We start from the raw sequence: 22,993 nt of genomic DNA, 5'->3' as shown, positions 1-22,993 counted from the left end.
TGTGTGTGTGTGTGTGTGTGTGTGTGTGTGTGTGTGTGTGTGTGCGCGTGTGTGTGCGTGTGCCAAAGTGTGTATTGACCAACAGCGACTTGACCATTAAGGTAAGCCATACTGCCTCCTCAGCAGCTTACCCTGGAAGCTCAGCTCAGACTTTTTTGACGGTGCTTACATTTAGTACACAAACAAGACATGTACAATAAAAACGAGCCCTCACCGCTGCTTCTAATGTGCAAACTAAGAGTTAAGCAGTTTAAAAAAAAAAAAAAACAATAGAGAGCAATGACAGGGATCATAATCGTCATTATCAGAGGAAGTAAACACCCAACCAGTATGCATTATTATGTCTAATAGCACACACATGGTAGGTGACACCATAACAATACCTCATCATCCACAAGAGTTTGGAAGTTATAAAAGAACCTGCGTCACAGAGAACTGCTTATCCAAGAAACCTGATTTCCGAACATCAAAAGTGCTTCCTGCAATTTGAGGCATTTCCCATCAGTGCTCAGTCATTCTGTCTCCCCATACACTAGCAGATCACTTTTTATTGTTGGACTGTCTCCAGCAACAGGCTCCACTGTGTGGAAATTAGCCAATGGAGATGGTATCTCTCCACATTTCTTTCATGGTCAGCACATACAGGGTGGAGGATTTGATATTTACCCAGTGACTTCCCCAGCTGGAGCTGCTGACAGGTCCTTTTGCCAACACACACATACACGCGCACACTTACACACATATTTACGCATTGTGTGAATTCCTGCAGCCTGCTCACACCAGACTGGATGTGAGAAAAGAAAAACTGTGGTTCTCACAATGAAAAAAGGGAAACAAATTTTTCCAGGTCAGTGAGTGTGCCTTTTTCCTGTACTAATTCATTTTGTGTATGTGTTTTGATCTACATGTGTTTACGTGTGCTCCCATGTGCTGTGCGTATGCATGCATGTATGGCGTATGGTGTGGGTGTGACAGTAACTCATAAAATATTCACCTGTTCTTCTCCTACATAATGCATTAATGTTCTTGCACACAGAACTCATTTCCTACAAACAAGCAGAGTTTGTCACTCCTGACCACTGTCAGCTTTCTGTCTTTTTAAATTGAAGTCATGCATAAACACTTTCAACTTCCACTTATGGCAGATGTTTCATTTCATCTTAAGAACTAATTATACACCTGAACAACAGCTGTACACCTTAAAATGGAAGACAAGGACATGCTTCAACTTTTATCACACAGAATCCCCTGCAACTTTTCTGTCTATTCCTAAATATGAGCACATAGAGACCTTAAACATTCAGTGTGGAGCAGAAATGTGATCATGCAGAAAGAAGGGTTTTCTGCATGGATTCTGTCCTCCAAGTAACACACGCTGACAATACACTCAAGCAAACATTGGTCAATATAGCTTTTATTTCAGCAAATCATACATACACTGTAAAAAATGCATCTGTATCATAACTTTTAAACACTATCAGAGCTGTGATGACAGTGTGTGATTGGTTGAGAGTGGCTACAGTGTCTGAGGTCATTAAAATGATTTGCATGTCATCACACTCATGAAACAGCACACTTTAAGACTGAAATGTTTTCCAGTTCGTAAAGTGAATTGAAATTCCAAGTTAAAAGGAACGATGGGAGCAAAAAGAAATAAAATAAAACAACAGTGATAATAATGATAAAAGGACTATTGGACATTTAAATGGCACTTTTCAGGTCTTAACATGGAATTTCAACAGATGTTTGATTTAAAATGAAGCCAGACGGCAGATTATTAATTGAAAATTAATATAGTACAGCAGGTCCCAGGTCTGCATAACCAGTCACAGGACTTATCAAGAATACACAAATCTGGGATCAGTTTCAGTTTTCAACCCTGGCAGATATACACTATAAGTAGTTAGAGCAGGTCGGGTACAAATCAAGCCTTTGAAACAACATAAAAGCAAAACACTGTAAGATGATCATCTTTTTTCATATAAAGCTGTCTAAACCAAAGCTTCTTCTAGCCAGTGTACTAATATATAAAACATTTTCAAATCCAGCAGAATCTAAGTGTTTACTTAACTGCTAAGTATCTCTGTGCTTCTCTACATTCTAGCTATCCTAAGTAACAACTCAAACAATCTGAAATATGGCCTATGTAACACCATCATAAGTGAGACCCAAAAGCCAAGCCATACCAAACCCTCAACTAGTATCTGAGCTTGACAGTAAAGCCACTCTTATGCAGTGTGATGATGAGCTTAAGTCAGACCGGTAAGCATGCTTCTCCAACTACTACTGCCATCTGTCCTTACCAGTACAAGGCACACCTTACCCTTTATCCCCTGCCAGACATTATCAACAGGTCTGCATGGCTCTGTGGTTTTATTACTGTGCAAGAGATTTGTTCTGTTACTGTGTGCTCAAATCACATCAAGCCCAAGACTTGTATCTGAAAAATTTAAAAACAGCATGTCTTTTTCTGAACTCTGATGAGGCTTTCTTTGAGCTCACTGTCATATTTAAAGGTCAGTAAACATTTTAATCAGAGAGATTTGTGGCTTAAGCAGTTTCTGACTATATAAGTGTAGTTTCATCTGTACAAGCTTGAGGGAAATGTTCGACCTCAAGTTCCTTTATGTTTTGAGTTCCACAAAGGTTTAGCCTCTGGTTCTACAGACTGAAACAACATCACACAGTATTAGACATGCTACGACAAATCTGTTTCATCTTCTGTATTCATCCAGCAATGGATTAGAAAAATAGATAATAATAACATTTTTCCCCTAACACCACCGACCATGCAGTAATTTGTCTTTCCTTGTTGCTGAGCCTTTTGAGATGATTTGACTTGATTTGTGTCTCAGTGAAAACAGCTAGCATGTCGGTTCTGTGTCATGTCTTCACACTTTTTTTTTGTTTTTTGCTTTTTTTTTTGCCTTGATTCTCCTAATGAAGCATGTCTAACTCTTATCTTGTTTTTCCACACAGTTACAGTCACAGTTACAAATCAAGATCAAAAGAAACCTAAAGAGTGCAATATTCTCTTATCTACATCATCAGCTTCCCACCTATACACAGGAACATTTGATAAGGAGTAAATGGGTAGGGGGGAGGAGAAGAAGAGGATGAAGGAATGAATAAGGGGAAATCTCTTTAACATCGCGCCTCAGGCATCAACACAGTCAGGCATCTGAGTGCTGCACAAGGACAGGACACACTAGAAGACATGGACTGTCCAATGAAGGGAGAGGTTTTGCACAAGTAACCAAATCCAGAGCACTGGATTGGTTGTCGAATAGTCCTTGTCATATTCTCTGTTTGGCTGACACACAAGTGAACAAGTGCCATTAACCAATCATATTTTATACTTAGACAGAAAGAGAAATCATAAACGTTTGCCAGGAATATTGTTTTTTTTTTCTTGTTTTTTTTTTTTTTTACTTATGAACAAACAATACACAGAGAGGAGTCCATAGGCTGTTAGTACGATTAAGTATCTGCCTGGGGAGTCACCTAGAAACGTGCAGTTTGACCAAACAAACAGTTTTCTCTTTTTTCTCTTTTTTGTTTTCTTTTTTTTTTTTTTTAATTACGACAGATATTCGTCGTTGTCGTAATCGTCATCCTCATCTTCGTCATCCTCGTCGTCCATCCCAGTCTGGTCGTTGAGGACAAATGAATCTTCATCATCATCAGTGAAGAGTGAGTCTCCACTGCCGAGGTCTCCAGAGGACTCCAAAATCACACCTACACACAGAAATTAAACCCAAAAAAAAAAAAAAAATTGTGTTGACACTATTATCATTAAATATTTTCCTCCATCATGCTTTAACTGCACATCACCTTGCATCTCTTTGTTCTTTTACACAAACACATAAACTTGACTCCCTGTTCTCAGTGTTTTGCCTACCGCAGTCTGCAGGACCATGGGTGCGTGAACCAGCCACCTCGTTGCCATAGCGATCCACACACCAGCACTGTCCGCTGCTGCTGTGACACTGGTGGGACCGGTAGTAGCCTTCCTCATCACAGGACGGCAGATACTGACCTACACGCACAAGCCAAAACACAGAGACAGGCACAATGACTCAGGGTAGCGCTCGTTTGTGTGTGTGTATTTGTGCATCGGTGCGTGTGAGCGTGTGTGTCTCACCAAGGAGCTTCTTCCCTGCTTGCTTTTTGTTGATACTGGACAGCTCTGCTTTACAAGGGGAATCTGAAAAGAAGAGACAAGGGACTCTGGTAACAAACTGCAGAAGTCTGCTGTTCTGGGAATGCATCTGTTTGTGTGAACTTTGCCTCCTTTGTGTACTTTTTGCTTTTGTCATGATGTTTGCTATCCTGCTGTCTTTGCTTTTACCAGTGCAGTGCCAGTGACTCATCAGTAAATTCTGTCTCTTTAGGACCAAAAAACTAATTTTGCAACCCTGGTCTCATACAATAGTGTTTTAATGCAATGTATTGTATTGTATTGTGTTGCATTTTATTATACTTTACAGACTGTGGTAATGTATTCTGTAAATGTCAAGGCAGAATATGACATTCTGGTTGGCTGGAAAGTGCCTTATTATTTCCATGTCTGCAGGATTTAGTTTCTAAATTTGAGAAAACTTCTGGTTTATTGCAACTTGAGATGTCTTTTTGCAGTTTGGCCATCATCTTCAATGGTACTGATACCACTGGGCTAAAAGTTATTGCTGAGATGTGAGAAAATGGTGACATTAACTACATTGAAGTCTGACAGGGCAAAAAACACAAGCACTCAGATGTTCAGGCAGGTTGTAAAGAAGCCAGCAGTTAAGCCCAATTATCTAAACCACTTTATTTGGAGGTAAAAGCAAAAGTGCACCCATGATGTTGATAGTAATCTGTCATTGTACACTAAATATAGTAGGTCAAAGTAAAACCTGAACCTAAGTCTATAAATTGTGAAGGATACAATGGACTGTTGAATAGTTGGTAATAATATTTTTCTATTTACTTTTTCTTTTCCAAATAAGGTTTGGCTAACTTCCTTATTGTGTAGAAAACTATGAAAAATAAGACCTGATACTGTTGTGTGAAGTCAGAATTTCCCTTTGAGTATCTTATACTGAAAGGGAAAAGACAGCAGCTGCAGAAGCTGTATGACGTCTGTGTTTGTATAAATCCAGGTGTGAATGCGTTTTTGTATTTGCATGTGAGTGCATGTGCAGATACCGTACCTGTGTACCTCTGGAAGCATGTGCACCACTCAGAGCTGGTTATAACTTTGTCTGCATGTGTGTCGCAGGATTTGAAGAACGCATCAGAGCATGGCTCGTTCCGGTCCAGGCTCTTGATCTCTGATTGGTCCAGCTGCAGGTCAAAGTTTGTGTCCAAGCGGGAGAACATCCAGCCCAGAGGGTCCTTACAAATAGGTGATGCCCCAACCTCAAACTCTGCAGACAGAAAAGAGGGTAAATATAGAGTAACGACGACTGTTGATGCATGATGAAACTTGTATTTTCTTGTTTTGTTTTGTTTTTTGTTTTTTGTTTTTTTTTAAGGCTAAGGCCATGTTACTCACTGTTCTTCTCTGGTTTCTGGATCTTGACTCTCTTGTGGTTGCCATTCTCATGCAGCACTCTGAACCAGTCTCTCAGACGACTCACCACCTCCTTCAGGTCCGACTCACTGCACACTGAGGAATAATAACACTAATGAAAAATGATGCTTTATTGTCCCTCTACTCCCTTATGGAGATGAGAATTCAGAGTCAGCTGCAGCACAGCAAAGCACAGCTGCCCTGAAACTTCAGCATGATGCTAAAAGACACTTTAACAGGGCAGAAGGGCTTTAGCTTGTCAGGAGGGGGCTTAAAACATGAGCTTGGGCACCACTGAAGTCTTTTTAATTAAGAAGAAGAATTTACTGTTTATTTTGTAAAGTATCCTAGCTTGCAGTGTGCAGTCATGTGTGCAGAAAAGTGTACCTTTCTTCTCTGCAGAGCTCTGCTCAGGCTGCGAGGGGCAAGGACACATGCCAGGACACTTCACAGCGATCTTCTTTCCTGTGATACACGCCTGGTAGTCTAACTTACACTGTGCAAGGGCGACAGACACAGAGACAGAAGGGATGAGACGGAAGTGGAAGTAAAAAGAGGATGTGTGTCTCATGAAGAGGAAATGAAAAAAGTAACTTGTGTCTCAGATGTTTCTATTATGGGTAAAAGATGCTGTGATTGTGTGTGCGGGTACCTTGGTGGAGTAGGTGTGGCCGTCAGTTCCACAAACAGGAGAGGGGTGAACCACAGGGCAAGGTTTGCACTTTGACCCTGGGCTCTGGTACAAATTGGCATCTTTAAAGCTAAGAAGGAGATTCAAAAAAACTTATTTTACATGAACAAACACAAAACATCTCACTGTATGCATCCGATGCCGTATCCTTCATCGCAATGCACTGCTTATTCTTCCAGCTTCGTTCAAAGCTAGTGTTTTCCGAGCATTTTGTGTCTGTGATTTATTGTGTTGTTCTTACATCAATTTCATAAATGAGACAAGGATTTAGGATTTATATGCGATTATTTTCCGATTTGCTTGCAGTGTGTAGTCATAATTGTGTTGTTGCTAAGAATGGGAAATGAGGTCAGTATGGCGTTACTGTCCTCTGTCCAGTCTGCAGTGTCCCAGACAGAAACACACACACACACATACAAAGCCCATTCATATCACTTGGCAGGACTTTGTGTCCGTTGTAAGGCAGTGCCAGTGCTGGGGTAATTGGACTAAACAGTAATGTCAAACAACAGTCACAAGAGAGCTGGGCAACCAGTAGACCAGCTGGAAAAATAGAAAAACAGCCACCCCTGCTTGCTGCTTATCATGTTGCATGAATAAGTCAGTGGAAAAAAAAATGAGGCAGGAGGAAAGAGAAAGTATTAAAGAGATTTGATTCATGTTTCACTTGAGGCTTTGTCACAGAAACATCTGAATACAAATTTGAAGGAAAGCTTTGAAACATAAGGCTGTTTAAAAGAGCAAGTATGTGTATGTGTGTGCGAGTGAGGGACTGTGTTCTTACCTAACTCTCCTCTGGCTGACACAAGTGGCAGTCTTATAATCCTCGGCCACACACACCTTGTGGCGACTGCATTTGATCTTCAGACAGGGGTCCTTGGCTGGATCAAGGCCTAAAAACACAAAGCATCCATATTGTATGAGAACTCTTTGAAGTGTGTATATATATCCATGTCCACTGTAAGTGTGTGAGTCTATTTAAAGAGCTTCCTTGAAAGACTAAGCCCATGAGTGTAAACAGGGGGAAAATATTCCCAGGTTATATTTTCCTTTTGTTCTTTGAAATTCTAGATCAATGGTTCCTGGTTCCTGGACCATGTACTTCCTTTTGTTTTTACAGAACCAAGCTATGTGGATAGGTGTTAGAGATCTGTGTGTGTGTGTGTGTGTGTGTGCTACTTCTAGCCACAGTCTCTCACTGGCAATGTCTCTCTCACGCTGAACTCAAAGCCATAATACCGTTAAGTATCCTTACAGCTAAAAACAGATGGAACTGGTTATAGAGGCTTCTTCTGACCTCACATCAGCCTGCACTAAGTCTCAGTCTCATGTGTGCTCTTGCTGACATCCTCAAACTGGTCTGGTATCAGATCCCACAGCTGAGAGCCATCTCTGGCTTTGAAGGTAAGAGCTGATTTTAGATCTGAATCTTAAAACAGAGGGTGGGATCTTTGTTGTTAAAGACAAGCTAGCTGTTCCTGACCACTTGTCAGCATTCAGAGCGCCACTCTCTAAGACTCTCAGCTGATCTCAGAACAGTTTGTGAATGACCTCTGCTCTAAAGAACCTTACTGTAATCCCTGAGCAGCTTTGGCAGATTATCCTGCTTCCATCCTCCAACGCACTATCTAATGCTATTGTTTCCCTGACATGTCTGTGTGTGTGTGTGAGTGTGTGTGTATGCATGTGTGAGTGTGTTTGAGGATACGGTGATAAGTGAGAGTGAATGTGTTCATGTCCTGGTGTGCCTGGATGTGTGTTTCACCATCAATAATACCTTGAAGATGATTGAAGAATTAAAAAATCACTTTCAATCTGCTTTTTTTTTCAGTATATTTTTGCTACATAAATCAACTTCTTGGTGTAGTGAAAATAATTTGTCATAGTTACAAAATTACAAACGCTGATGCACGTAAAAATTGTTGTGAAGGTTCTAAATGTGAAATGTTTTCACCAAAAAAAAAACAACCCACCAGTTTGTACTGTATTTGTGTATTAGAGTACATGTGCAGTGTGTGTAGAGATAGCAGCTCTTGTGTATTTTTATCAGAGCAGCATGAGTGAGGATCCCACATGAGGTCTTCACTGTCCTTATCTTGCTGCCATTATGTCTTGATGAGTCACAGGGCTGATGCTGAGTGGTCATGTTTCACGTGTTTCACATGATGTTGCACATTCAAGCAAAAATGTCTTTTAGAGCATCTAAATTCCAGGGAATAGACAAAAATTTAGTGGGACACTTAATAGTTTAAGGAAGGTAAATCTAATGTAAGAACTACTGAATGGACTTCAGTGAAATTTGGTGAGTTAGGCCATACACCAAGAAACAAGCAATTTGTTTTTTAGAGCAGATAGCATGATCATGTGGCATCTGTCAAACACTTTACTTTTTTTGTTCATGACTCTTGAGCTGTTTCAGACTGAACCGTAATTGTACCTGGATTCCTTCCTTGAGGCGAATCTATCAGAAGAGGCTCATTTCCAGCTAAAAAAATTTCCAACATCAAAATTTTTCAGTTTTAAGCACTGAATTTAGAAGATGGCATTTCTGGAAGAAACCTTTTTCTCCTTAGTTACTGATTCTTGATATTCACACTGTGTCCCTATAACTGGTTGCCAAATTCTTGCTGGCATGACCTATTTGACAAAAACTGCCATATTTCTTAAATGTATTATGCAAATGCAAACAAGTGTAGATGTCATTCACGTACTGACTATGAGCAATCCTGCGAAATTTGAAGGCATTTTACCTGTGGGTGGCATTTTGGCAGCATAATAAATGTAAGTGGCCATAACTCAGTGGCAACAAGTGTGACTCACATGTAACTTTGTACAGCTCACGCTCATTCAGCCCTAATCTATTCCTACTTAACTTTATGTAGATAATCTCCAAAAATCCTGACCACCATCCCCAATCACCAGGATTGTTTATCTTTGTGTATATTTTGATGCAGATACATATCCATCCATTTAAAGATTAGCGCTATTTGTCTTTTCAAGTGTGTGTGATTTTTTTTCTTTAAATTGTAAAGCTAACAGCAGAACCACTCCAGCTCTCTCACGCACACCCACCTTGATCGAAGGGCTTGGATGGAGTCCATGTTCCAGGCTCCTGAAACAGGGTTAACCAGTAAATGAAATAATTGAAATGCTGCTCACATGACATCTAATGTAAACAATACATAATAGACATAAGACTATTAAGCAGTCATACAAACCTCCACTTCCTTTAGGTGAAAGCATTATAGAGACAGAGAAGTAAGAAATTCATTTTCATTAGGTTTTTCTTTTTGAGGGGAAACTTGGCATAATGTAATAAACAGATGGAAATCTAGGAAACACACACTAACACAACATGAATTACAAACACATGGGGCATGCATGCATTCAGTAAAGATAATGCTGTCATGTGCGAAACAAGGGGCCGAAACAAGTGTGTGTGTGTGTGTGTGTGTGTGTGTGTGTGTGTGTGTGTGTGTGTGTGTGTGTGTGTGTGTGTGTGTGTGTGTGTGTGTGTGTGTGTGTGTGTGTGTGTGTGTGTGTGTGCATGTAATGCTTGTCCCTTACATCACCAAATGGAATTTTGTTTATGTACCATACAGAACATATACACACACAAGAGAGGGAGGCTATCTTACCAGCTGAACACACTTGAAATTTTTAGTATGCTTTTCAGGTTTAGGTTCAGGTTATAAAAATGCAATATGAAGTGGATTTCAATTACTGGCGACAACAGGCTTTCAAAGAGGAAATTAATGTGTTTAATTATTTACAGTTAAGTGAAGGGATGAGGCTTTCAGTGTAAGTAAAGTAAGGTTTAATGTCAGGTTTATGTTTGACAAAAACCTTTCAGAGTTAAATTATGATCAGCCAGTAAAATCTGCATTGACTAGCTGAGCAGAACATATGTATGACTTTTTTTTTTAAACCTAATTTACTGTAAGGTGCATGTGATTGACTCTGTAGTTATCAAAACTTCAAAGAAGTCGTTTTATAGTGAGCCTAAATTCTCCAGTTCACTGTAAATCACAATGAGAGCATTACAACGTAGCTGTTAAAAACAGGACCTTAAATATGGAATTTCATAAGAAACACATTTAATCAGAAGCTTAATAGAGGATATTCCTGGAAAATGTGATAAAAAAATGTGATGTAACAAGGCTCTTTCCCTCATTGGTTTAAAAGTGAACCTGTCTAAAACCTTCCTAGATACAGTCAAGTGATTCAGTCCATCGCGTACGGACGTGTTCTCACAGTCTAAATATGGACTGCATATACTAGAGGTGAGTGATTTGCCGGCTTTTAATAGAAGGACAAGACGGAGACACACCCATCTTTTTGTCTGTGTCTTTGTCCTCAGCCTGGGTTCAGAGAGCTCACTGTCTGGTTTACTGTCAGTTCTGTCTCAGGGCTTCTGCTTTTGCAGAGGTTGCATACTGTTTCCTCTCTCATTCTGTCACAGTGATAACCCGGTCTTGTTATCTCATCTATCTGCATAAAAACATACGCTATTGTTTTTTTTTTCGTTCACTTTCTCTCACACACACTTGCTTTTGCCACTTAGGAAGTTTTTGATTTACTTACAGACCTCTCTAGAGACTTAACCCAACCCTGACCATAACCACAAGTCTTAGCCTAACCTAGATTAACTTTGTGGGTGTCATTTTTTTTGTCCCCACAATCTGAACATTAGCTTTAAAAGTAAATGACAAAACACAGTTATCCCAAATCAATAAATATCCCCGCAACAAAATAATAATTCTTCTTTGCAGCTGAAGTAGCCAACACTATCATAAATACCCTAAAACTAAATTAGAAATTACATACATTTACTTGTTTAATTTACTAATTACTATCCATTTTCTGAATTATTAGTGGATTATTATTATCAAAATACTGCACATGTATAGCTTTGGCACCAAGTGATTTGTCCTAAGTCAGAAAACAAAATATTCTCTTTCTCTCTCTATCTCGCTCTCTTTGTCTGTGTGTGCGTGTGCGTGCGTCTGTTGACTCATTCAGTTCTATATGCCAGAACAAATAGGAAGGGAGGGAAACGGGAGAAAAAAAAATTCTTATCAGCATAAATCCCACAGTGTGTTTGACGGAAATGAGAGTCTTATCTACCCAATTAAAGCTCTGTATTGTAGATTTGCACATTCTGATGTTGTGCAAATCTTCACCAAACAGGATGTATCAAATTCAAATTAAGAGTAAAACAGCAGAACTGTCTCCTAAACAGTAGCGAGTGGGAGCTCTGTCCCAAAATGTCTGAATTCTTCTAACTTTGGTTTTCTTTGGTGTACAGTTTACGTAATTCATGCAAACTTACATGTAAAGAACAGATCTATTGTACTATTGTTATATATTGCAGGCATATAGCATTTCATCTGGAGATATGCTACAGTATATGATGCTGTGCTGTAGAGACAACAGGGATATGAATTGTGAATCAGCCAGGAGACAGGGAGGCCTTAGCAACAGCAATAAAACAAAACACTTATTTATATTCATTCAATTTGCAATTCAGTCACTGGTAACTCTGATTTTTAGGTGTCACTTGTTGCATTTTGGTAAATCAAAGTTTAGATAATTGTACTGTATATCCTGTAATATAGTAACATCTGCAGTACTACCCGTAAAAGTGATGATAACAATATCAAGTTCAACTTTTCAGCCCTGGTAGGACAGGAAGTGTGAGTATGATTTTGGGTGGGTTAAAGGTAAACTGGTTCTTAGTATAAAGTTCTTTGAGTGAACAGGTCAGAGCTACTTTTTTTTATACCAAATTATATTTGGTATAAATGTTGGATCAAGTGTTGCATTGTTTTTGTTCAGTTTGCAGTGTACGTTAGTTCTCTTCCTGCACTGTCTCATTGCATCATTGCAGTTTTGCAAAGTTTACACGTTTGTTTTTTTCGTTTTTCATTTAACAAGCTGTCAGTTTTTTTTCAGGAAACTGAAGTACATTTACACCCTGAACTTGTCTCCACTGCTTGTTTGCGAGACGCAGATTCAGAAATGTATGTTTCCTGTATTGTCACCTGCTGAAGAAACAGACACTGACAGGTCTGCATTTCATGACAGTGATGCATGTTTTGTTTTTTTTTCATTTTTGCAGATGCTGTAGTTTGACTCCGACATTTCACATTAAATGTTGCTCAACCCAAAGTAGTTAGTTCTATTTTCTTTTAGCATATCATCAGTACAATTGAATGATTTATGATTCATGGTTTCATGATTTATACTAAATGCAACAATGCTTTTAAGGAATTATTATAGCTCTATCAATACACATGCTGCCTCATTTGAAAGGCCGCATATCACCTTTTCACCCACAGCTCAACTAGCCTGAGCTGATTCTGCAGGTCTTAATATGGAGCTTTAGAAATCCACGTGTCTTTATATGTATATATGTCTGTATGCACAGTGCCCCAAACCTTGAATGCTGTGCACGTATATGACAGTGTTAATCACAAGAGCCTAGTTATTTTTCAAAAAGCATGACTTTAACTGTCAAGGAGTCTCGCTCTTGTTCTGAGTAAGGGAAAAAGGGTCAGCTCTTGCTTTTTCTCAGCTCTAATTAATTTCTCTTTCTTGTACGTCATTGCTGGCCCTTTCTGACCATCTGCACTTTCACTCCAGACTCTTCATTACTTACTGTATCACTTCTCCCTCTCTACCTTCCACTCATATAAAAGTCAGTGTTAGAATGAGAAAAAAAAATCAACAGTGGTTCTGTCTTTTATTTTTGTCAAACAGATTCAGAATTGTGAGCATTAAATACCACAACATTTAAATATGAAAAGAGCCCATATTTTGAAAGCTCACCAAATATAAAACCAAATCGTGAAGTACTTTTCTGTTCAGGATGGTTCCCTTCTAGCACTGTCGACTGTTGCGACTGAATAATGAGAACATTGCCTTATTTGGGCCAGGCCCTCTAGACCAGTCAAGACAACAAAAAGTGCTTGCGGTCTGATTCCTTAATGGAAGCAACAGACACAAACAAACATACACACAGAAGCACACTAAAACATGCACATATGCACATCCACACACGCACATACACACACACACGCACACACACACACACACACACACACACACACACACACACACACACACACACACACACACAGTTCTACAAACAAACTTATCACCATAACACTGACTGTAGTGCCAGAATCTGTCAGCACTACAAATAACATCATGAAATTACTGGATGAATGCACTTCGCTGCACATGCAACCAGCCGCCCACTTTTCCAAAAACCACAGAAAACCTAAAATTCAACAATAGGTCTAATGGCCTCTTGAGTGTATGCTAAAAATAGCAACTTTTCAATTTATCTCTCCATCTCTTTCCACCTCTGTTCCTCTCTCTCCCTCACAGTTATAACAGACTTTAACCCTCATCTGCACAAATGCACACAAACACAACTGTGTGTGTATCCAGTTCTGTTGGCTAACATCCTAATTTGCTACTGTGCATATTGATTTTGTGTGGTTTTAGCTTCATGTCCACAGAAACGAGTCCTCACGCATATGCTGTTTCTGACAACCACTTTTCTCACCTTTACTTCAGATTTTTACAGATCACATATTATCCCTCCTAATTGTGTCCTAATGACTTCCTTCCCTTTCCTGGCTCCTCGCCGCCTCCACGCTAACATCTAACAGGAGAAATACATGCATGTTTTCACTGTACTGGCTCTGCTTGTCTTGCTCAAGCTTGTCGCATGCATGCCCGCACAAACACACACAAATCCACACTGAGGTGCTTTGAAGTGGAAAAGGCCTCGAGCCCTCTACCTTCCCTACATCATTCACCCTCCACAACACAAACAACACAGGACAGACATGAACGGTAAAAACAGAGAGCAGAGGAGAGGTGAAGATGAAAAGGTGTAAACAAGCAGTTAATTTACACATATATCATACAATTAAATGTCATGCATGTCATCACACATCATTCATTCTGTTTTTCCTGTCATTGTTAAACCTATCTTCCTCCTCAGCTAATTTTTTCACTCTTTGCCAGTGCTGTAAGCTAGCCAAGGTCCAGCAAGCGGAGCAGAATGTCTAAAAAACTGAGATGGCACCAGCACAGCAAAGACAGCCCCAGGCCTCTCAAACCATTCTAACAGGACTTACAGTACATCAGTGGCCAAGATCCTATCTAGTGCACTTAGCAGGAAACCCACTTATGGCTCTTGCTGAAAGATGAAAGCGACAGTACATGCCTAAAATCTAAAATTTCAGTCACAGTAAAGCTGGGTTTGGCACAGAATACCAGTAGCCTACATGAGTTAAAAAAGTACTGGCTTGAGAAAATAAATGTTTTATTATTATTTATTATTGTTATTAATTATGATTACTGTCCTTATTGGTTGCAGGATTACGATAGGGCTGACACTCTGGAGTGGAACCAAAGAGTTTAATCTCAAACTAAGATTCCCAGACTTCTGGAAAATCATATGGGCATAATAAATCACATTACAGGCTGTTCTTGGAGTAAACAGTCATTAAGGCAACATGTTTGGGTTGCACTAACTATAAACTATAAGTTTGTGTGTAAAGTCCCTAATAAGCTCAAGTGAGTAGCAAATGGCTTGATTCAAATTAGTGATCTGCTAAATCATTTTGAACCATTAAAATGTAGGATATAGCTTAGCAACTAAAGAAGTTAGTAATGTGTAAATTGGTTGCTCATGTTCAAAAATGTTTTGAGACCAAAGTATATTTTAAACTTAACTCCTAATACTTTATAAACGTATGTACGACATTGTTTTATGAATACACGGGTAGATACTGTCAGGGTTAGCAGTATTCATTTAGTATTCATCCAGTTAACAGTGAGAGGCAAATATGTATCGTATCTGATTATGCTAACCTAAATTAATGTAATTTGGTCATTAATCCATTTAGTTAACATTCTTGACAGGATGTTTAAATTCAGGGCAAATTTGTGTTCACAGGCTGTGCACTACATGTCCTAACAGTCAGTTGCAGCTTTGATAAATGGCCCCTTGAGCTGTAACCTCTATACAGTGTAGTACGTGACAACACTGCGACAGTATTGGGATGGATGTGTTCCATTATGCATTACTGTAATAATAAGATGAGCATCACTTCTAACTACAGTACATCTAGATCAGAGGTGTCCAAACTGTTCCACAAAGGGCCGTGTGGCTGCAGGTTTTTGTTCCAACCAAGCAGCAGCACACCAGACTTGACTCATTTAATCAACTGATCTCAGTCTTCAGACAGTTGATTGGTCAAACTGTGTGCTCTTGATTGGTTGGAACAAAAACCTGCAGCCACACGGCCCTATGTGGAACAGTTTGGACACCTCTGATCTAGATAATGATTAGACTGAATTCATTCAACAGACTAAACTTCACTTGTGCTTTTGTATGAAAATATTGTAGTCTGGTATAGAACCCACTTACAAATTAGCAATTTAAATGTGAATACTATCTAGTTTTTTTTCTTTATTTTTTTTTAAGATGTAATAAATACGACTTTATAAAAACAAAGGTTTGATGGGCCGATATTTGTACAGGGGCTGAGACCTCTGTGCCATCGGAAACATAGTAGTGATACAAAATTAACTGGCAGCAAACATACAAAGAAAAAGATGAGTAAGGTTGCCAAGACTGTCTGTCATTGCTTGTTTTTTTGTTGTTTAGTTGAATACCTTCATGTGCTGATTAATTCCTATGTGAAAGAATGCAAAAGCACACAGTTGTGCACCGACAATCTGGGACACAGCACTAGAACAGGAAATGAAAGGCACGCACATACATACAGAGCACTTACTGCTTTTGTGCTCCACCTCTATCTCTAATGCCTGAGCCTCAAGGTTAAACCACAGATATGAATGCACACAGAGCCTTCAACTCACTGCCAATCATGCCACTGTCTTTCATCTTTGCTTTCCACTCTCATTACCCTGTACCTGCCTCTCAGGTATCTATCTATCTATCTATCTATCTATCTATCTACCTATCTACCTATCTATCTATCTACCTATCTACCTATCTATCTATCTATCTATCTATCTCATCCTGTTCTGAATAGGTTAAGTGCCCTTTCATTACCATCGGGGGGTATTTATATACGTCATTTTGCATTAACACAGTCACTGTGCTCTCTCAGCTCTCTCTCTCTCATATATACACACACACACACACACACACACACACACACAATCTTTGTCTCACTGTATATATCTCAAAGAGTTCAGTTCGTCTTAAATAGCACAGGACATGGCCAATCACATTTCTTCACTACCATTTGTTCCTGACACCCTATTTGCATAATCCAAATCCAATAGCTGGACCACAGTTGAATCACATGAGTCCACCTGAGCTGATGGGTTCACACGCCTGTGACAAGTTACTTATAAAGCATGAAAACATGTATAAAAAAGACAGCACTTGCCCATAATATTTAAAAATCAAAGAGAATGTTGCTCATGTTTCTGCCTCTCTCTCTCTCTGACATCAAATATATCCAGGACTTTAACTCATTAAAAAAAATCTACTGCATGTGTGGAACATAACTACTCGTTAAAGCAAGTGTGAGTGAATAGTGTATTTTCTCTTGTGTGTTACGTTAACCCTGTTGTTTTTGCAGCCCCATCAAAGTGTAGCTCCTAAGCAAAAAGCCTGTTTCTCATCATTTCTGCGTGTATACATATATGCTACATACAGTATATGCATACGTGCTTATTTTTGTCTTATCTGTGTGAGGGTGTGCAAGCACAAGCGTATACAAATCACTTCTGGTTGTGTGGACCCATTTAATCTGTGGTTAGAGGCAAGATATTCTAACACACACACACCACTTGGAACCTACACTGAACTATTAGATAAACAAAATAAACAGTCTTTTTTCCTTTACCTGTACTGTGCTCCTTTCTGTAATCTGTGACATTAATTTCCTCTCAAACAATTGCACTGATTTCCACTGTCTTTTATCTATAATCTACAGCTGATATGCATTTTATTATTCCATAGAAAACATCTTAAAGCATCTACACAGCCCAAATATGAGTGAGAGACCCCACTGCTACAAGTATTTTCTTGCTCAAATGATGTTTAATGAATAAAGAGATTCCATATGACACTGAAAAGCATGAATACAGTAATCCTGGCAGCTTGGCTAAATGATCAGAGGCTGTATGGTATGCGCCATGACAATCAGCTGCAGCATTACTGCACTAAGTGGCCTTATATAAACATGTCAGGGTAATGGTGGCTGACAGCACCTTGTTGAAGTCCGCCAGTGAAGACACTCACCAGCAGCATAATCAACCAGATCAGTTCAAACACAATCACTGCTACACTGGTAGAGAGAGGAGACCACTGGGAGACACAGATGTATACATAGCCACTGAGATGCCTTATAATATTCCTTTAATATTCCCATAGGGACCCAAAGTGTGTCTGTGAGTTTACAGTGAACTTGCTCTACTTTTTGGTCTTTGTATCATCGTGTTAATATGCTATTATATTCCCAACTGGGACTTGTGCATCTGTTGTTATACTAATGGTGGTTTTCTATATTATACGCACACTGATAGCCAGCACACAGACAATAATATAAGGGCTAAAACTGTACATACTGTACATAATACTCAGGCTTGATTCTCCACTGTGTTTGCTCTTCACTACCTTGGGGCAGGTGTTCATTCCTGACCAAACAGCACATCCAGGCCTCACTGCTGCGGACTATCTCCCTGTACCTGCCCATAATTAGGCCCCTTTCCGGGATTCAGTGGTGCCTCTCGGACAGCTAGACACTGTGCATTTGTGTGTGTGTGTTTTTTTTTTTTTTCAGAGGCCTTATCTGTGGCTAGGGCGAAAACACGTTTACAGGCGAGGATCATCCCTGTAGCCCATCGTTAGTGTATTTACTGTCTCGGTGGAGCGGTTGACGAACGTGTGACAAACAGCACAACGGGCCCCGTGACACGTCGCTTGGACACAACGAGAAAACGAGGAGCGCATGACCACAAACCGGTGAGGGTGGCTATATGGAGAGGAGAAGAGAGGAAAGAGGAAGGCAGGGAGGGGGCGGGGGTGTAAATGAGATAATGAGGGGGGATAAGGCGTTAATAATAATAAGACAGAAATATTACTCACATCTCTGAATTTATCCCATCTCCCCGCGAGCCACTTATCATCCAAAAAATTGCCGCTGTCGGAGCGAGCGGAGACGTGTCCAAAGGCGACGGCGCACACACACAGCAAGGCGACGCTCAGCATCTGCGGACACACAACAACAGCACGGAGAGAGAGGACATCGGATCAGGCTGTGTAGGACGCCGCAATCTCGTTGAAAACAAAGGCACTTCAATGTACATCACATCAAGGGTGCATGCTGATCGTCAACACTGACTATAATGATGCGAAGGTGTTTTTTCTCCTACCTTGTCGCATCAGCTGCTCTCCAGACTGTATGTGCTCGCTGCCGTTTTCTGTCACTAGTAAGAGCAGCCCTCTCCTCCCTCTCTCTCTCTCTCTCTCTCTCTCTCTGTGCGCAGCGGAAAACGGGAACGCGCATGGCACCGTACGCGGGCCCTGCGCTCTGTTTTTTTTTTTTTTCTCTGCTTCTCCTCAGTGCGGTGGAAACAGTCCTGATGGCTCGCTGTGAGCTGTTATCAGGCCACCGCAAAAGTGTTTCTCACTGATTACGTCTCATGAAACAGAAACTGGGCAATCCTCTGACAAAAGTTAGAAAGAAGATAGATCCAGAACAAAACAAAAATATAGAAAGCTGTGACAAAAACAACAACAACAAAAAGAAACAGAAAAAAACTTCATGTGATTAGCTCACAGTAAAGTATTGCTGAGATAATGTAAGTTAAATTGGGGGACAAAAAAAATACTGTAGAGCATGGTCTCCTGTGCTTTTGTGTGTGTATGTGTTTCCTTTATTTATACCATGTCTCTGCTCTGTTACAACCATCACACCGGAGCCGCTCAGGCTTGTTTGTACAGTAGTGACTCATGAAAGAGTTTTGCTCACATTCCTGGCAGAAGTTTGCTCAGGACTGTAAATTGATGCTACAAGATAACAGAGTTTCCACAAGAAATGCACCTGAATGGCCCACTCAGGATGATTTGTGTAGGTGGATTTGTGATGGTGGATTGTTTTCTGTTAACTTTATCCTTTCTGGGACATGCAGGCTCAAAACATAAACACAAAATTTCTACTTGACGCTTCAACAGGACACTACAGGGCCTTTTTATGCAGCTTTGGCACACAGGTAGTTTCAGGGAAATCCTTGAATGTTTGAGAGTTGAGTGAGGTGTGAGAGACTTTGAGCTTCCAGAACAGCTTCAGTGCTCCTTGGCATTGACTCAGCCAGAGGAAGGAAAGACTTTTCTTCCAAAAGATTTTCCCTCACATCATGTTTTGAAGATGTTGGTGGAGATCGTTGTCTGGCAAAAATTCTCCCATAGATGATCAACTATGTTGAAACTTAGTGGCTTTAAAGGCCATCATATATGATTCACATCATTTTCATGCTCACCAAATCCTTCAGTGATCCCTCATGCCCTGTATCAAAGCGTCTTTGTGTTTCTCTTCTCTCATTTATTCAGGTTCTGTTGCTGGATAAGGTAAAGAGTGGGTGAGAGAGGAGGACGATGTGAAAATGTAAAAAAAGAGCAAAAACCTTGCAAACATGGAGAAGGTGCGAAAGTTATAGAGTATTAATACTATTACCAGAGAGTTCTTCACAGAGAAGCCTGGTGGTCAGGCGGGTCAGGACATTATTATGCACAGTTGCTGTAGAAACCAACCTTGACCTCAGCTTCACATCCTAGTGACTAGTGTGTGTGTGTGTGTGTGTGTGTGTAGGCATGTGGAAAATATGACATGAGTGCAGATATTTGAAAGTCAAATTAGAAGTATGAAGCATGCATGACTGCGTCACACAGAGACACACAAAAGTATATCTTGTGGTTTGCGCAACTGAGATGCTAAATGGTCAACAGCAGAAGCACACACAGGATCAGACAGGTAAAATGTTTGATGTGAGTTCTGTGTTTACTCCAACCGGAAGTGTGCAGCATGAAAACAGGAAACTGGTAGTAGAGACGCCACTGTGGTTGGTGGCGCACGAGGCCTCAGTCTACTTTGAACTGTGCTTTGTTCTCTCAGATCAGCACAAGGTGATCTGATCTAGGTTATGACAAGACACTTGTGAAGACGTTGGTGTGCAGGACTGTGGATGAAATGGTCATTCTTTAAAGACTCGTTAGCTTGTGCTTTATGACATTTGTGCAAACGGAAGCAGTAAAAGAGGTGTTTTGCTGTGTGTGTGTGTGTGTGTGTGTGTGTGTGTGTGTGTGTGTGTGTGTGTGTGTGTGTGTGTGTGTGTGTGTGTGTGTGTGTGTGTGTGTGTGTCTTCCAGCCCAGGGGGTTCATACATTATTCAGTCTCAGACATTAAAGATGTAGATGTGGTCAGAGACATATGCAGGAGAGACACACAGAGTGCTCACACACACACGCACACACGCACGCACACACACACTCTCTCTCACCTAAATCCACACAAGCATGCCCCCACACACAGGCTTCTCTTGTTGCCTGATAAAACTCTGCATAGATTTTTTTCATTCCACTCTAGTTTAAATTTTCTAGAGTTAATTTCTTTCTCTTTTCTCTCCTCTAACTACATTCACGAACAACACACATTGTTGACTCAATTGCTGCACTAGCCGAGAGAACAGGATGAGAAAGGAGAGATGGAGGAAGGAAGGAGTTAAAAAAAAATGGGACAAAAACAACATAATGTGAGAGTGTGTGCGCCTTTATATGGGTGTGTGTGTGCGTGTGTGTATTTGAACGGGAGAGGCATGAAACTTGTCTCAAGGAGCGGAGATTTCACAGCCCAGTGATTCTGTCACTGTGCACCTGCTCACTTAGAGGGTGGGAGGGAGGAAATGGGAGGAAAGAGAGGAATGAGGTGAGGGTTTTGGGGGTAAAAGGAGGTAGAAAATCCATCAGAGGAGAATTAGGGTGAGTGTACCAAAAAAAAAAAATAATAATAATAAAATACACACACAGACCTTCCATGTAGTACCTTATTGTAGCATTTTAAGACTGATGTATGTATGTGGACGTCCAAATATGACATCCTCATGCTTTAATCATTTCATCCCAAAACCATACACCAATAATTTGCTGCTAAAACAGTCTCCACGTCTTTGGGATGGTTGGTTTCCCTCAAGATTTTGGAACCTGATGGCTGATACACAAAGATTTAGTTACAAGAGCATTAGTGGGGTATGGCAGTAATGTTGGGCCATGAGGTCTGGCTCACAGGTGGTGTCCCAGTTCAGCCCAAACGTGCTGGGTGGGGTTGAGGTCAGGACTGCAGGGCAGGGAAGTTCTCTACACCACACTTGCAAAACAATTTCTTTATGGACTGGCACTGTCACCACAAAGCTGAAAGCACGTTAGTGTCTAAACTATCGGAAACGTCTTTTACAGCAGATATTCTGACTAGTCAGGGTTGGAAAAGGACAGATGTTCCTAGTAACATTTTTGATGGCTATGTTTTATTCAAGTGTCCCAGTAAGTCATGACAGCTTGACAGTGAACCACTTTACCAGGACCCTGAAACTGAAGCAGCTGAGTTGAATTTGGTCATCATTTATTTTATTATATGCACCTGTGTTTTTATACTGTGTCATGTTAACATGTAATGTATTTGGCCTAATGCAATCTCTGTCTGTCTGTCTGTCTGTCTGTCTGTCTGTCTCTCTCTCTCTCTCTCTCTCTCTCTCATTCATTTCAGCTCCCATTTATATACTTTAAAGCGATGAGTGTCACTCTAACAGTACAGTCAATGATTAAATTAAAATGTTGGAAATAATGTAGCATTCTAATAATATGAGGCACTCTCTCTCTTTTTCTCTCTTGCCTCCTCTGTCTCTCTCCATCGGGATGGGGGAAGAATAGTAATATAAAAGCTGCACCAGAGAGAAACTCAGGTGTGTCTAAATCTTTAACTGGATTTCATGTAATCCCCACTCTTCAGTGAAATGGAACATTTTGGGTGGCTGGTTTTGCAATAACTCTAATAACTGTTTTATGCAATTGGTGCAAAATGGGAACAGCAGTGTTGTGTGTGTGTGTGAGGATGTTTTTCTTTTTAGGTTTGTATGTGAAAGAATTTGTTTTGTCCAGAACGTGTGTTTGTAGGTGTATACACATGAATATTTTGAATATGGCTATTTCTTTGTGAGTGTGTGTGTGTGTGTGTGTATGTGCGTTTGAGGGATAGAGATGGAGAACGAGAGAGAGAGGGAGTGGGGGGTGAGTGTGTTATCTTGCAAAGCAGACGTTTTGAGCATAGCTGTGACTATAAGGTCAGTATGAGCCCTGTGTTTTAGCCCCAGGATGAAAAGCTAATAGCACGATAATGACAGAGAGGAAAACTGCAAACAGGCGATAAGGCAGACAGAAACAAAATGGTCATCGCTGAGACGGTGATTATAGAGCCAGTGAGTGAGCTTAAGAAAGGACAAGAAGCTAGAGAGAGAGAGAGAGAGAGAGAGAGAGAGAGAGAGAGAGAGAGAGAGAGAGAGAGAGGCTGGGGTGGGGGAACGGATGGATGGGTGTTTTGACTTCTGGACTCCTGTAAGTTACATTCAAACGATTTTCCATAAATTTTGAGAAGGTGACCCCACCATATCTGTGACCCCCACAACAAAAT

The 22,993-nt window shown here is 40.4% G+C and overlaps 1 protein-coding gene across 1 annotated transcript; it reads right to left on the bottom strand.

The window, feature by feature from the left end:
* Positions 1-1,398: 1,398 nt before the first annotated feature.
* On the bottom strand, positions 1,399-18,821 carry spock3 (SPARC (osteonectin), cwcv and kazal like domains proteoglycan 3). Its single transcript, XM_041035536.1, has 11 exons — positions 18,690-18,821; positions 18,403-18,525; positions 9,321-9,360; positions 7,033-7,141; positions 6,210-6,318; positions 5,945-6,053; positions 5,540-5,653; positions 5,196-5,411; positions 4,145-4,207; positions 3,902-4,039; positions 1,399-3,738 (listed from the first exon to the last, which is right to left on the bottom strand). The coding sequence occupies exons 2-11, from the start codon at positions 18,523-18,525 to the stop codon at positions 3,581-3,583; spliced, it is 1,179 nt and encodes a 392-aa protein (XP_040891470.1). The 5' UTR covers positions 18,690-18,821; the 3' UTR covers positions 1,399-3,580.
* Between the last annotated feature and the right edge of the window lie 4,172 nt (positions 18,822-22,993).

This window comes from Toxotes jaculatrix, chromosome 4, assembly GCF_017976425.1.
Source record: "Toxotes jaculatrix isolate fToxJac2 chromosome 4, fToxJac2.pri, whole genome shotgun sequence".
Taxonomy (NCBI): Eukaryota; Metazoa; Chordata; class Actinopteri; family Toxotidae; genus Toxotes; species Toxotes jaculatrix.
Note: the sequence above shows the minus strand (reverse complement) of the source record. Positions and strands in the feature narration are given on the sequence as shown.